General features: G+C 47.6%; 1 protein-coding gene across 1 annotated transcript in view; it reads right to left on the bottom strand.

Moving 5' to 3' along the window:
* Positions 1–6,472, bottom strand: part of Dap (death associated protein) — a 58,288-nt gene extending 51,816 nt beyond the window's left edge. The window contains exon 1 of the mRNA XM_076856217.2: positions 6,299–6,472. Coding sequence (XP_076712332.1) covers positions 6,299–6,353 — 55 coding nt within the window. The 5' untranslated portion in view covers positions 6,354–6,472. The remainder of the gene's footprint in view (positions 1–6,298) is intronic.
* Between the last annotated feature and the right edge of the window lie 9,427 nt (positions 6,473–15,899).

Raw genomic sequence — 15,899 nt, 5'->3', positions numbered from 1 at the left:
AGCTCCCCATGGGGCAGGGCCTGAAGCAGCAGCCACCATGCACAGACAGCCAGCAGCACAGCAGCATGAGATCCAGGATCTGCACCCCAGTCACACTCACATCTTCCTACGCTGGGGATCCTTCCAAGATGCGGAGCGTGGAGGCTCTTCAGTGATGTAGGCTGGGGCCTACAGGTAGGTCCAGAGTACTCTATCCCCTCCAGGAGGGAACTGTGAGAGGAAGCCACTGGCAGCTAGCTATTGGCAATGCTCAATAGCTGGCTAGAAAAATCTATAGCAGGAAGATGGAGGGGGAAGAGAAGGGTCTTTCCAGGGTCACTCAGTACCTGAGGAGCCCTGAGAGCCCCAGTGTGGTGTCCAGCAGGGAAGAGGAAGGGCTGTGGATGTACACAAATGTCCCCAAAGCACTGACTGTGGAGACTGGAGCGTGACTTAGAAGTGTTGCTGCCTTTGTTCTTGCCTGAGAAGGGCTATTGAAACGTTATTCAAAGGGACGCTAATCCACTACAAGAAATGAAGATTCCGAGGATCATTCTGGTAGGAAGAACAAAAGAAAACAAAACAGAAAACAAGCAGAGTGTGTAGGTTAGGATTAAACCTGATGGCTAGGGCACTGTGGTAGCAGATAAGCACATGGAATCGGACCTCCCCTCCCCTCCAATGTGATATTGGAGGGTGAGCCTCCTGAGAGGCACGGGGCAAGGGCTGCCATCTATTTTAGTCAAGAGAAATGGCTCTACTAGGAGAGAACCACTTGGCAAGAAAAAGAACCCCCTTCGATGGAAGCTCATCACCCTGTCAAGACAAAGTGGAAAGGATAAGAGGCCAGAGGCAGAGAGAAGCTGTGGGGCACTGGGTTCTGACATCTGGACTGAAAGCACACCAGCTGTGGGGGACCCCAGACTGTGGGGACGGACAGGGGCTTTCTGGTATGTACATACACAGGTGGAAGTGCTAAAACTTGAGCCCCCAATATGCTGTTGAACTTGCACCCCAGATGGAAGGAAGGGAAAGTATGTCTCAGCACTGAGAATCGACTGTGAAGTTGCTAAGGCACTCAGGCCACAGAGGGCCACTCCTTTCACTTTCCAGAGACTTGGTGTGGCCCCCAGGCCCTGAGGGCTTTGACTTAGCTAGAAGGGCTGGGTGTGTCTTCCATAGCTGTGTCCTCCATTCAGGACACAGCTTTGACCTCAAGGACAAACTGGGTGGGGAACTGGAAGGGGACCCTGGTGGGCAGATAACCATGTCCCCTTCAAGCTGAGAAGTGTGGGGGTCAGCAGTGTAGGGAACCTTGAATTTAGGGAAAGAAATTAGTTCTAAAAATGCCAGGGGAAAATAGGATCCATTGCCTGGAGGTGCTCAGGAGAAGCCCCGCAGTGAGGATTGTTGGCTCAGGCAGGGACTGTCAGGTGTTTGCCTATCCTACTCCCAGCGTCCCTTGCAGTTGGTTTGGGACCATTTAACTGGGTCCTAGACAAAGGAATGGGAAAAGTGACTGGTGGGCAGCATAGTGTTGCTCGTCCCAGGCCCTTAGATGTGCTATGTGGCAAGGAGGAATCAAGGCTGGGATTAAGAGGCTGATCAGCTGATCAGAACACGAGGAGATTGCCTGCATTATCCTCATGGCCCATGTGATCACAAGGGTCTTCAAACACGCAAGAGTAGAGAAAGAGTCAGGTTTGGGGGCTGTGATGGAAGAAGGATGTAAGCACCCACTGTGGCTTCTGCAGATGGAGCAGGGGCCACAAGGCAGGGGCCACAGGTGCCTCTGGACTCTGGGAATGGCAGGGGAACCATTCTCCCCCAAAGCCTCCAGAAGGACCAGCCCAGCTGACACCTTGACTCGTTTTGGACTTCTCACCTCCAGAATCATAAGATAATAAAGAAGTGAATTATTTTTCAGTTACTAAAACAAACACGGTGGCCTGTTTCCCATTTGACTTTAAATAAATACACTCATGTATAATGATTTTAAGTTTACAGTGGTTTTAAACTACCAAGGTTATTGTGTTTTGCTATGGTAGTCATAAAAACTAACCTAGTGAAGCATGCCGCTTGCGGGCCCCAAGCATGCTGACCCACACTTATCCCCCTCTGTAGTGGCTTTGCCTTGAAACAGCAGTGTCCTGCAGCAGGAGGGGTCTGGGCCTCTGTACTGTTTCTTGTAGAGGGTCACCCAGGAAACAAATAAACCTTAATTTGTTCAGCTCACTTACTGTACTTTTTACAAAAGTGAATATCCTTTATATAAATACAAAGACTTCTGAGGTTGAGAAGGGAAAACTATTCATAAAACCAAGTCAGAATGCACAGAGCATTGGCTGAAATGAAAAGGACACACACAGCAGATGTTAGAAGGGGAAAATAACCAAAGGTGGCTAGGGAACAACAGTAAAATCTAGAAAGGCTGTGGTCCAGCCTGACCAGAAGCTTCTTAAAAAAACAAAAACAAAACAACAATAACAACAAAACCACCACACAATAACTGAAGGATATTTTCCCCTTGGCATGCTGGAAACAAAAGCACACCTCTGACCTGCATCTAGCTGACAACATGAGGACGCTGTTGGGCAGTCTGTGACTATATGCTTAATACAATAAAAGACAACGAAGCTTCGCATTTCTAGCAGTAGAATGGCCTAGATAACTTGAAAACCCTCCTACAGGGAGATAATTCAGGGAGAAATGTTACCCACAACCTTATAAATTCTCCCTTAACTCATGACTGACCGACTGGTTCATGTTCACATTTTTACTTGACTTAGTTCTATGGGTGGGGGGTGCCACCTACTTTTTGAAGAAAACTATATAACATTAGTAACATTCAACGCTATCATATCAGACTTATGAGACCTCACTGACACATGGTTTTGGCTCCTCTGAAAAATGGGGGCAGGGGAATGTGGCCAGCAACATGTATTTATTTACATCACTGCCAAAACCCACAGAGACTGGCAGAGATGAGTAACAGTATGGCTTGTAATCAGGTCCTCCTTTCTGCTGTGGAAGGCTATTGCTGCTGTTGGGGGAAATAGCAAGGAATCTCACTACTTTTAACTTTGCTAATCCAGTTTTGCAAAACTTCTCATAAAATAAGCATTCTTCACCCCATTTCTCTGCAAATATTTTGTAGTGGAGAACAGTGGTAGGGTCTCCAGTCACTAAATGGATTTCTTCTGCAAAGAGTTGGCAGAATGTGTAGTGTAGGTCATCCATCACTCTCAAGTGACGATACTTTGTATCTGCACAGAACCTTCCTTTCACACTAACCAGAAGCCTTTACAAACTGCCCCGATGATGATATCACACCTTCAGAGGCAGAACCTGGCAAGTGACAGGGTCCCCTGTCTGGCTGTAAGCAGCAAAGGCCCTTCAGGCTGGTCCCCTGGTCACTGGCTCAGAGGAATCAGCAAGACATACTCCAAATAGTTTAGACAGTTTTTTAAATGGCACTGTCCTCAGGGTCCCAATGTTAAGGTGACTACTAAATTTAATGACAGTGCCAAGTGCTTAATACTGGCACAGTATTACACTCAGCAAATTACAGTTGCCATTTCCTGCATTCCTCAACCTAAATGAGGGAAGGGGACCAGTTGCACCATTAGCACACAATGGAGAGGTCTCACACAGGGAAGGTGGAGGCTTACCATGCTTTGGGGAATAGAAGGTGAGAAAGGGCCTGAAGTAACTCCCAGGAGAAAGCTGTTTGTGGAGTATCTCATGCCAGGCACAGTGAGACCCCTGGGATTTAAAGATATCAATAAGACCCAGCCCTGGAAGCCAGGAGAAGAGAGGCAGACAGGGGGAGGTAAGTGCAATAAAGAAAATGGGACTACTGTGGGGAGAGGGAAGAGGGGACCTGATCCAGAGAGCAATAAAGAGAAAACACAAAAGAACAGCAAGACAGTCACTGTAAGAGAATTTTATTATTTCTGATTAAGGATTTAAGCACAAGTCTGTTATCCAATTTAAGCACTTAATAAAAGTGTTCCCAAAGTTTTTAAGGCAATTATTTTAATTTATGAATTATGCTCTTGGCTATCTTTGATGATTATTATAGTGGCTGGCAGAATGGCTTACTCTCTGGCAACACCAGACTGAAGAAGATTGGGAGCTTCCTGGGAAAAGAGGCTTGCACACAGGTCCTCTGTGAACTGGGGAAAGCATTCCTCCCAGGAGCACTGCAGAGCCAATACTGCAATTTCCAAGTACTGTACCTTCCAAGTACCTGTCTACCTAGGCCTCTGGGCTCAGAGCCCAGGGCCTTTCCTTCAACTCTGGCCAAGTCTTATTGGCCTTGAAAATGCTGTGTGACAGTGACAGCTACCCAAAGCACTCCTGCTAGACTTGGGCCCCACAGTTAAGAGGTGTGCCCTGAAATCCCTGGAGTTTACTGTGGTTAACTAACCTGGGGGCTTTGATCTTGAGGAGGGCAGCTGAGAGCTTGGAAGAGTCACAGCAGCAAAGGCTGTGTACTGGGACTTATCCAGAGGATGATGTTCATGCCATCCTGGGATTTCACAGATGAGGAAATCTGAGTCCCACAGAAATGGAGTGGCCTGTCTCCAAACTTGGAACCCAAGTTCACTGATACATAGGTGCAAATAAATTGCCTCTTCTCTTGTTAGGCATAAATAAATCATTAATTTTTTAAATTCAAAAGCCTTGCAGCTTACAATTCAAGCAAAATTAGAATTCTGCATGAAAATTTCTCCCAGAGTTAACATGTACAGTTGATAATTCTGATCTTAAAAATCTCCATATGGATATGTTTATATATATGCAATTTAATTACTGCTACTTTGACTTGGTATCATTCCAGAAAATATACTTGAATGAATTCACTACCCTGGGGGAGTGGACAGTCTCAGGAAGACTGCTGCTGCGAGGTTCTGGGGTGTCAACCCTGCCATGAGGGTAAATAAAGGTGTTCCTCCCAACACAGAAGCACAGAGCTACAGGCAGCTGGGCAGGGACACCTTGCTGTAGGAATTAAAGATCAGAGCTATCCTTAAAGGAAATCCCTTCGAGGGTGGTTTTGCTTGTGTTTTGTATTTTGTTTTTTCTGTGCTACTGATAGCACTCAGGGCACCAGGTGCTCTATCACTTAGCAACACCTCCAGGCCTTGGGGGGCTCTTTGTTTTTATTGTTATGAGCAAAAGCTCCCAAAGCCATTTCCATTACAGTGGGACACTTTTCTAACACAGGTCCTGATAAGTCCTCTTGGAACAGTCAGCCATTTTTTTCACTCTAGTGCAAGTTGTTGCTGTTGGGAGGCTGTCACTAGTGAAGTATATTCCTCCTCTGCAGTGCAACATATTTAAAGAATTGTCCCTATTCCCTGTAATGAGGCAGAGAATTCGTGTCCTACAGTGGGAGACAGATTACCAATTCTTCACTATTAGATGGCATAGATGTGACACAAAAAGAAGCCTCAGTCCTCTGAGGATTTGTCAGCGAAAGACTGAGTTCTAGTCCTGGCATTTGCAATTAAGACCCTAAAGAACCCCAAACCTGTCTTCTGTCACCTAAGTACTTTGATCTGCTCACCAAGTGTCTATCCATATGGATCCACTGTCCCTTGAAAGGGCAGCAGAAATGGAAATCGACCAGTCTGGATGACATCAGAGCAAACAGAACTGTGAGCAGAGAGAGAAGGCCCCAGTGAACCCAAAGGCTGCTTAAATTCCTATATTCTAAGAAAGATGGCTCTCTCCTGGGTTTAGCTTGTTTGGCCAGAAGTTTAGCATTTTCTTTCTTTTTTTTAAAGCACCTTTGAAAAAAAGCTGGACGTGAAAGAAAGTGGGGTAAGAGAAGTCATATTGAGTGATTAATGATGAAAAGGATTTCCGCCCCTTTGGTTCTTTTATCAGTACCCAATGCTGTCGGGCTACAATTAATCATCCCGATATTAAAAACACAGACTCCTGTTACTCTTTTAAAAAGAAAAGAAAAAAAAACAAAACAAAAAACTGTACAATCTTAGTAAACAATAACAGCTCAAACTTTCTTTTGTAAAGTTGTGCAACTGGGTTTAGGCCCTTGTCATTAGCAAGCAACGGCCACAGGTAGACTACGTGTCGCACTCGTCATGACAGCGGGTCTCGGCGGGCGCGGGCCCGGGTCTGCCAACCGCAGCGGGTGGGGCAGCGGTGGAATCCCGCACAGGCCGGCGGACCGCGCGCCCGGGCGCCCGCACTCCCCTGCGCCCCGCGCTCGGGCATCGGGGCGCGCGGTCCCTCGGGGGCCTCCCCCGCCCGGCGCCCCCGAGAGTAAGCGGAAACGAGTCAGTACCGGCGGGCGGGTGTCCAGCTTTAGTCTCTAGTTTCCCTTCGGGAGGCGAAGACATGGTGCCACCGGAGTTCCGCGGGGCTGGGCGGCGGCGGCGGCGCGGCTGACGGACCTGAAGGGAGTGCGCGTGCGAGAGCGAGAGTACGCGCAGGGGGCGAGGCAGCCAGGAGGGCGCGCCGCCGCCCGGCGGGGGGCGTGGCCGATGAGCGTCGACGTGGCACGCTCCGCCCTCCGGCACCGGGCGCGCCGACGTCCCTGCGGCCGCCCCGCCCCGCCCCGGCGGCCTCCAGCGCGTGCGTACAGGGCATGCGCAGCGGGCCGTGCCACGTTGGGGATCGTGGGGAGGAGCGAACGGGAAGGAGGGCGTGGCGTTCGGTCGGGGCTCCCTGAGGACTGGCTGAGGAGCGGTGACTAAAAAGGGCCCAGCTTGAGGACACTCCCCACTCCACGAAACCGCTCCGCCCGCCAGTGTCCCCACGTGGACGGCCACGCGGTGGGGAGCTGAGGTCTCGACCTGAAGTCCTCAGCTAGACTTGAGGCCCCCGATGGGGCCGGGGGTCGGATTTTGTTAAGAGGCGAAGCAAAGGATGAGCCTGCTCCCCGGGAGAGAAAGGCAGCGCCGGAAACGGCGAGTTCCCGAGCGGCTGCGTAGGTGCGGTCTCAGGGCTCGAGGGTCTCCCCAGCGCGCTGCGACTCCAGGGCCGCCGTCTCCGTGGCTGGATTAGCATTCAGACATGGCCAAGAGCTTGGAAGGAAACACCGTCAGCTCTCTTGGCTGTCGGTTTGTCTGTGATGACAGAGCTGTTCAAAGTGGTCGGGCACCTCGCCCCTTCTTACCAGCAGCAACCTGGTTTTCAGTCAGCTCCCCTGCGGCTTCCCCCAATTATGGGGAAATCCCTTAGTCAAGTCACACATGACCTCCAGGCTGCCAAATCCAGTGGTCACTCTTCCACTGATTCTACTTGACCTCTTTATTTTTATTTATTTATTTATTTTTGAGAGAGAGAGAGAGAATATTTTAATATTTATTTTTTAGCAGTACTTTGAAGAAGCCAGCCATCCTCCTATTCAGCTTCAGGGATGCCATGTTAGTGCCTCGTCTTGCAGTTTTGGGGCCACCCTGGCTGCACAGTCTAGATTTCTAAATATTTGAGTGTCCCAAGCCTCAATATTGCCTCCTGCCCCCGCTGCCCCTTTCCCTAGGCTTAGGTGGTGTCTTTGTCTGTGTTCTGCTGCTAAACAAAATCTGAGAAGGGGTTAAAGAGCAGAGATTTCTTTGGCTACTGGTTCTGGAAGCTGAGAAGTTCAAAGGCACAATGATGGCATATTGGTGAGGCCTTGGTGCAGCAACACCTCAGAGTGAAAAGTGAAAGGAGGAGGAAGAGGGCTGAACTCTCCTAATGAATTCACTGTAAGGGTGACCCCGTAAAAGCAAACTTGAAATGGGGGCAGAACTCTCATGACTTAATCACTTCCTATTAAGCCCCCATCTCCTGCATTGTTGCATTCAGCATTAAGTTCAACACTTGAACCTTGGAGAAACATGTCAAACCATAGAACATCTTGGATGCCTTCTATCACAGGCAAGCCCACGAGTATGACTTTCATCCATATGCTTACAGATCCCAGGCCTGCAAACCTATTTCTGTATCCTTGATCTCTTGACTGATACATTCCATTGGCTCTGAAACTCCATCAAAGAAGATGCCTCCTTCAGGGCTGCCCAGTTCTTTGTGTCAGGCCACACACACTGATGCTGGCCATACGCTGATCTTGCACTCACCCTCCATGTTTCACTATTACTAATGGCTGTGGGCCACCTGATGGTTGTGATACAGTTGTCATTGTTTTGCATTTACATCAGAAGTTGCAAACCAGTAAGAACAGCTTAGAAGGAAATCCTGGAATACCAGTGAAGCACTTTTCTCCTCTGTAGTATTGGGGAGTCCAAGGCCTCGCACATACTAGACAGGCATTCTACCAACCCAGCCCCAAAGTGCTCTTTTCACTAACACCTTTGAAGGAACAGAGAGAATCCAAAGACAGTGCTTTGGATTTTGAACTGAGAAGCTTTAAGAATACCTAACCAATTAATTTTATGAATGTTTTTCTTTTTCTGTATCTATATGACTAAAAATTCAAGTCTTAACAACTGTAAAATAATTATTTCTAAGAAATACAAAACAAAAACTTTAGTTTGAAAGAAAACATTGTATTAAAGTTTAATTGGCCATGTTTTCCCCTTTTTGGCACATAAAGTAGCAGGCATAAGCTGTGGCATCTCAGACTCAATAACAAACAGGATTGTTAGGGAATGCTGGGGTAAAAGGAGGAGCTTTCTGAGGAAGAGCAGAGTGACCCAAGGGTCTGGGGGCCCACCAATGGGATGGCCTGAGGTCTGAGAGGACTAGACTGATGGGGCCCTCTAGTGTAACAGCACGTACAGTGCCACATGTTCAGAGCAGAGTTCCTGGTCACCTACTTACCCACCAATAGCTTCCTCGCTGGAGCAGAGGCCAAGCTACTCCAGCAGTGTGCCAACTGGGCAGCATTCCTGCTGAAGAAGACACTGTCATTTAAGGAGGAATTGAACTTAGCTTTAAAAACAGATTTTCAACCTCCCTTGCAGGGGGTGGTGAGAGGTCGCATTTCTGACCACTAAAACGTACTTGGAATCTGTGGGGGGAAAGCAGAGGGCAGTGTCCTGGTTTGGATCTGGAATGCCTCCTAGGATTTAAGAGATGAGGCTTTTGGGAAGTGACCTCATCAGAGCCATTGAAGCCAAGTGGAGGTGGGACCTTGTTGGAGGAAGAAGGTCACTGGGGCCTTCCCTGGAGTGGTCTTTCTTCCCTCCTGACCCATCCCCTCTCTTCACTGTGGCCATGAGCGGAGCAGTTTTCCTCCCCCACACCCTTCTGCCACGGTGTTCTGCCTCACCTCCTGCTCAAGGCCGTGGAGACTTTGGACCACTGACCACTGACTGAGAGCTCTGAAGCTATGAACCAAAATAAATCTTTCCCATCAGGTATTTTGATAACATAACAAATGAGTTATCACCTTGAGGCAGCCAAAGGCATGAAAACCACACGTGGACGATAGCAGGGCACAAGGCCAAAGCACATGGGACTTGAAAACAAGTCCCTATTATATGGAAACCTTGTGCTTGGAGGCTGTGTGGATGGCCAGATGCAAGCTAGAGCCCTTGCAGCCCACCAGGCATAGCACGATGGGGCCCTGCCCAGCTGTCAGCTCATCTCTCCTGGCTCCAGTGGCCACACTGTCCCAAGTGATGCTCCTTTAGTGGGACAAGCTGATTCTTCCCTTCAGGCCTTAACATCAACCATTTCCACCACTAAGAACCATCTCTCCAGATCCTGTGTGATCGACTCCTTCCTGTTTTGTAATCAGCTTCCTGAGGCCTTGTCTTGAACCATTTCCTGTGAAGAAGCCACCCAGAAGCTCAACTGATACCACTTTTACTGACTTGAATAGCTTTTCATCCTTGTCTTAAAGCCCCCGTGTTAACTGTCTGCTCACCCACTGTCTTTCTCCATTGATGACAAGGTCATCTCCATGAAGGGAGAGACCTTGTCCATCTGGCCTGCTCCTGTGTCCCAGCTCCCAAAAGCATGGTGGGCACTGCAGCAGTGTTCAGTAGTATCTTCTTCTCATAATTCTGGAGCACAAACGCAGGATTTCTTCCAACTGTTTACCTGAATGAAGGGAGCACAGGAGGACTGCATAGGGAATGAGGAGAATGCCCAGAATCAGAAGGCAAATGCCTCTAATCTTTCCTGATATTTACCTTCGCTGTAAACAAGCACAGCATGTGCCTGCCTGCCTTGCTTTGCTTTTCTCTTCTCTCCCTTCCTTCCTCTCTCTTCCCTCCCTCTCTCCCTTCCTTCATATCTCTCTCTCTCTCTCTCTCTCTCTCTCTCTCTCTCTCTCTCTTCCATGTGCTACTGCAGATTATACCCAGGGACTTGCCAATGTGCTTCACTGAGTTACATTCCCAGCAGTTTTTAGAAAATTTGAGACAGGGCCTCACTAAGTTGCTACGATTGGCCTCACACTTGTGCTCTTCCTCCCTCAGCCTCCTGAGTGTCTGGGATTACTCAGATGTGTGCATCACTGTCCTAACTTCTAAGTAGGTTTTTCTCTGGATTTACGTTGTTTTGAAACAATGGCATCCAATCTGATACTCCTTAATGGGAATACTGTAAGCACTGGGAAGAGTGTTTGAAGAAGAAACAGAATTACAGATTCTCTTTTCCATGGGTATACTTTGTAACCTTGTTGATATCAAGACATGAACTTGAATATCTCTTGTGCTAGTCAGCTTTCCACCACTACAACAAACACTGTGATAAATTAATTTATACATATATAAAAAAGGATGGGCTTTGGGAGAGAGCACTTACCAGCATGCCTGAGGCCTTGAGTTTGATGTCCAGTATTGTAAAAATCAATCAATCCATAATAAAAAGTTTTAAAAATAGAGAAAAATCTTCATTTTGGCTCATATTTTTGGAGGTTCTAGTTCATGAGGGATTGACTTCATTGCTTTAGGGTCAGTGGTGAGGCAGCACATCATGGTAGGGGTGCATGGTGGAGTGAAACCATTCACACTGTGTTCTGAGGTTCCCTCATCCCCATGGACATGACTCCAGTGGCCTGAAAGTCTCTCGCCAGAACTTACCTCTTAAAGTTTTGATCACCTCCCAATAGCCCCCCAACTGGGCACCAAGCCTTGACTACATGGGCTTTGGGGGACATTCCAGATGAAACTGTAGCACCTCCCCAGGAATGGAGAGTTCAGGGCTTTGGATCAATGCACCTATCTCTGTGTTATCCCATTACTGCCCATGGGATCCTGAGGCATGGTGGCATCTCTGGCCTTCTTGATGGAGAAAATGAGCCTGTGAAGGGCAGTATTGGTACCTTAGTGGGAAGGCCCTAGAGAGTCTGCTTTTGCCACCATTCCCACCTCATGCTGCAAACCGTACTGTCCTAGAGAACGTCCTGTTAGTACTGCAGTGGGAGTTTTTCACCAGCCTTCATAAAACACATGAATTGTCACATGTCATACTATAATGACCCCATGCATCAATCAGTTCCATGAACCTTGCATTCTTATTCCAGGTTAGCCCCACTTTCTGTCTTCCAGTGCTGCTGTCTGGTGGATGAGAACTTTTACAGTGTTAGTTCTTACACAGAATCTCTTCCATTATTGATTTTTCTCATAAATCGAGGGCAACAGTCATTTTCAACTTTGCTTTGTAACATCCAGAATGAATCTACCTAATTTATTTTTCTTTCTTTTCTCCTCCTCCTCCTCCTCCTTTTTTTTTTTCTCCAGTGATGGGGATTGAACCCAGGGCCTTGTGCATACTAGGCAAGTGCTTTACCGCTGAGCAACATTTCAGTCCGACAGGCAGGATATTTTTTTTATAATATATTACAGAGGCTTTAAATAAAATCAATTTAAATATAATATATTTGGCATATGCACATCTACACTAGAATACTTGAAGAGGTTACACACCTTCTGTCCCAAAGCCAAATAAAAATGATAGAGCATCACATATCACATATCTTGCCCCACCTCCCCCACATGAGGAATTTCTGGAGGTTTCATTGTCATTTAGTCACAGGGTAATTGAGAAACACTTTGGGGAACTTTTCAAAAGAAGTTCATCAGCTAATAAAGAATACAGAGATCAACTTTAGTCATATATGAAGTTTTACATTAGTAAAAGATATTTGAAGGAAAAAAATATCCAATCTGAACCTTGGAAAAATATCCCTCTTAACTTTATTTGGAAGTTAGAAAATAGAAACTGAAAAAAAGATGACTGTAATGCAACCATGAATACTGATTTCCCACCGAATTTCCAAACGCTTGAGAGTTATTTATGAAAAATGTGTCTTACAGAGAAACTAGGGAAGGGGAGGGATAAATTGTATTTCTGGCTCTTCCTCTGAGTCATTCTTTGACCTTGTGCAAGCTCCTTACATATTCTGTGATTATAATTCTGTACTGGAGGCAATAATACTTATCTTACTTAGGGATTCAAATAGTTATTCAATATTATGTCTTAGCATTTATCTCCTTGTATGAAATTTCTTACAAGGGTATATGAATTGCTATAAGTTAACAAATAAACATGACAAAGACATCAAAAATAAAGAGGCTTTCAGCAAGACAAAATAATCTCCAGGGAGCCTGAAATTTGAAATTGAAGAATAACATGTTTTATTACCTTCTCCCCTTTTTAAAAAGATTCTATCTAGGAGGCAGCGGCATGGGGACATTTTTTTTTCTAATCCCTCCTTCCTTCAACAAAACAAAACATGAAATGTTTCAAAAGGCTCTTGAGGGGTCAGTGTGTCATATCTGGGGGCACCGTAGAAACAGCAGAAGGGCCGCTTATGTGCCTTCTCAAGCCAGAGAGGCTCTACTCAGACTTTTCTCATGGGCTCCATCTGGAAGGAGAGCCTGCAAGTGACTGACCTAGGTGTCTGGACCTAAGGCTGAGACTCAGCCTTCCAGAATGCTCCATCCTCTCTGAGTCTCAGAGCTGCCGCCTCCACACAGGGAGAGTAATGCCCCCCTAGGATGTTTACAAGAGGCACAGGTGATAGTGCTCAGAATTCTTTGTCAACCTGAAGGAAATAAACAAATCTACTAGAAGCACATTGCTTGTTGGTAAGAGATTTTAGAGAAACAGCAAAGTGAAATAGACTTAGAATACGAGGCAGAATGTGATGGTATTCTAGGAAGGGTCTCACTGGTGCTGTATGGGGAGGAAGGGTGAGGATGAGCCTATGCCATGGCAGGAGATGGACCTGAGACTTTCCCCTTGGCAGGAGATGGGGGCATTCAGATAGAGGAGAGCAGAGGGGAGGCGTGGAGGTGGGGACGGAGCCTGGCCCCAGCAGACCTGCAGGCAGCAGAGCTCCTGCCTGGTCAGGCTGAAGGGAAGGCAGTGGCCCCTCACCTTCATTCTCTTGCCAGGAACCACAGGAAAATTCCACTGCACATTGGAGAGAGAAGAAGAGTGGGAAGCAACAAATAATATCCAAAAACATAATTTAAGCTTCAGTTTGGTGCAGCCACTCTGGAAAGCAGTATGGAGATGCCTCAGAAAACTTGAAATGGAGCCACCATTTGACCTAGCTATCCCACTTCTTGGTTTATACCCAAAGGACTTAAAATCAGCATACTACAGTGATGCAGCCACATCAGTGTTTATCGAAGCTCAATTCATAAGAGCTAAACTATGGAACCAACCTAGGTGCCCTTCAATAGATGAATGGGATAAAAAAAATGTGGTTCATATATACAATGGCACATTACTCAGCCTTAAAGAAGAATGAAATTATGGCATTCGCTGGTAAATGGATGGAACTGGAGACAATCATGCTAGGTAAAATAAGCCAATACCCCAAAACCAAAGGCTGAAGGTTTGTCTGGTATGCAGATGCTAACTTACAATAAGGGGGGGCAGCTAGGGAAGAATAGAGGTACTTTGGATTAGGCAGAGGGGAGTGAAGGAAGGGGAAGGGGTATGGGGGATGGAAGGACAGTAGAATCAAGCAGACATTATTACCCTGTGAGCATATATGATTACATGACTGGTGTGATTCTACATCAGGTACAATCAGAAAAATGAGAAGTTAATCTGCATTGATGCATGATGTGTCAAAGTGCATTCTACTGTCGTGCATAACTGTTACAACAACAACAGGACAAAAAAACCCACATAATGTGAACCTCCCAGATCCCCTGAATGGAAACCTCCAGTGTTCCTCCTAACACACTTTGAGAACCACTGTCCTAGACATTCCTTAGATACTTATTGATAGAAGATACAAAATTAAAAAAAAAAATCTGGATTAGTAATGTGACCACCACAGTGGAGTGGGTGGGGTCATCAGCACCAAGACACCATGACAGGCTGGGCCTGCAGCGTGAGCAGGTGCAGCCCCAGTGGACCGGTCAGCAGGTGGGGCTTGGGGCTCCCCTCTCCTGGACACCCACAGATGCTGGGGGGCACCTGGGTCTTGTCCCCCAGGGAAAGGCTTCCCTACACTGCAGCGTCTCTGGATCCACGCGGCCCCCATTCTGCGCTGTTCTGCCTCAGGGACGGTGGCCTGGGCAACCTCAGGGCCCACAGTGTTGAGGGCTCCATTTCCCCCAGGGCTGTTTCCACAGGCCCCTGAGTGTGGGATGGAGTCCACCGGCCGTGTGTCCTCCACAGCGCCCTCTTGTGCTTTCTCGCGGTGGGACACGTGGTGTTTGGGCTAAGGAAGAGCTTTTTATGATCACACTTTCACAGAAAAATGCAAAAGCAATGCCCTTTTGTTGGTCACTTTCCATAGCTGTGAACAAACACCCCAGACAAACCCCTCCAAAGGAGGGAGATTGATTTCCACTCACAGTTTCAGAGGCGTCAGTCTGTGATTGTTTGGCCCAGCGGCTGTTGGGCCCAGAGTGAGGCCACTCATGGTGGAAGAAGCCTTGGCCGAGGAAAGGTGTCCAGGAAGCAGAGAGAGAGGGAGGGAGGAAGGGACCAGGGACACAATATACCCTTCATCGCCACGTCTCCAGTGACCTGCTTCCTCAGGTCCGCCCTGCGTCCCAGTTCCCACCACCAGCTGGGGACCAGCCTTCACCCCGCGAGCTCTTGGGGCACATCCCAGATCTAGACCAAGACAACTTTCAAAAACCCGAATAACAGTAATGCCAAGGGGAAAAAGCCCGGCGGCATCGCCCACAGCCTGCCCATGTGCTGAATGGGTCACTGACCACGTCCTGTGGCACGGCGCTCGGCTTCCAGGAAGCCAGACAGGGACCCTTCTCAGCTGTCTGTCTCTGTGGACTGTCCCTGGGATCCTGGCTGGTGTGTTTCCCAGGGTTCAGCAGCAGCTGGGGTGTGGGAGTCCCCTGTGCACTTGTATCACCGTGTGTGGCGGGTTGGGGGGTGGGAGTGCTGTTGGCACCGCTGGTCACCGAGGTCTGGTGATCGCCTTGCTGGTGGAGGGTTGTGGTCGCTATACAAGACTTAAGCTCGCCTGTCTGTGAGTTCAGCTCTTTATTAGGAATCAGTGTGAACATGGGCTTAGTTCCTTGTATTGGGAGATGGTATGAGTGTCCCCCAAGACTTCATGTGTTGAAATGGAATCTCACTGTGAGATGTTGAGAAGGTGGAAACTTAATCCAGCCGTAGTGTGTAGAGGTGGGGTTTGGGGAAGGGATTAAAGTCTTCAGTGTGGAACCCCATCATTGATCCTGATGGCTTTGTAAGAAGAGGGAGAGAGACCAGAAAGGCACACATTCAATGCGTGCTCCCCTTCTTGCCATGTGTTGCTTTGAGGCTGTGCCAACAAGAAGGCCATCATGGGATGAGGCCTCTAGATCTTACACCTCCAGAACTGAGGGCCAAAATAAACCTTTTCTCTTTATAAATTAGCCTACTCCAAGTATTTTGTTGTGGCAATGCAAATGGACTAAATCGGTAAACTTAGAGTTTCTTAATAATTTCTAAGAGTCTGTATTAACAAGCATATATCTGGGCACAATTCTGGAAGATACTTTTAG

Source organism: Callospermophilus lateralis, chromosome 5, assembly GCF_048772815.1.
Source record: "Callospermophilus lateralis isolate mCalLat2 chromosome 5, mCalLat2.hap1, whole genome shotgun sequence".
In the NCBI taxonomy this organism is placed as follows: domain Eukaryota; kingdom Metazoa; phylum Chordata; class Mammalia; order Rodentia; family Sciuridae; genus Callospermophilus; species Callospermophilus lateralis.
This window is presented reverse-complemented; position numbering and strand designations above follow the sequence as displayed.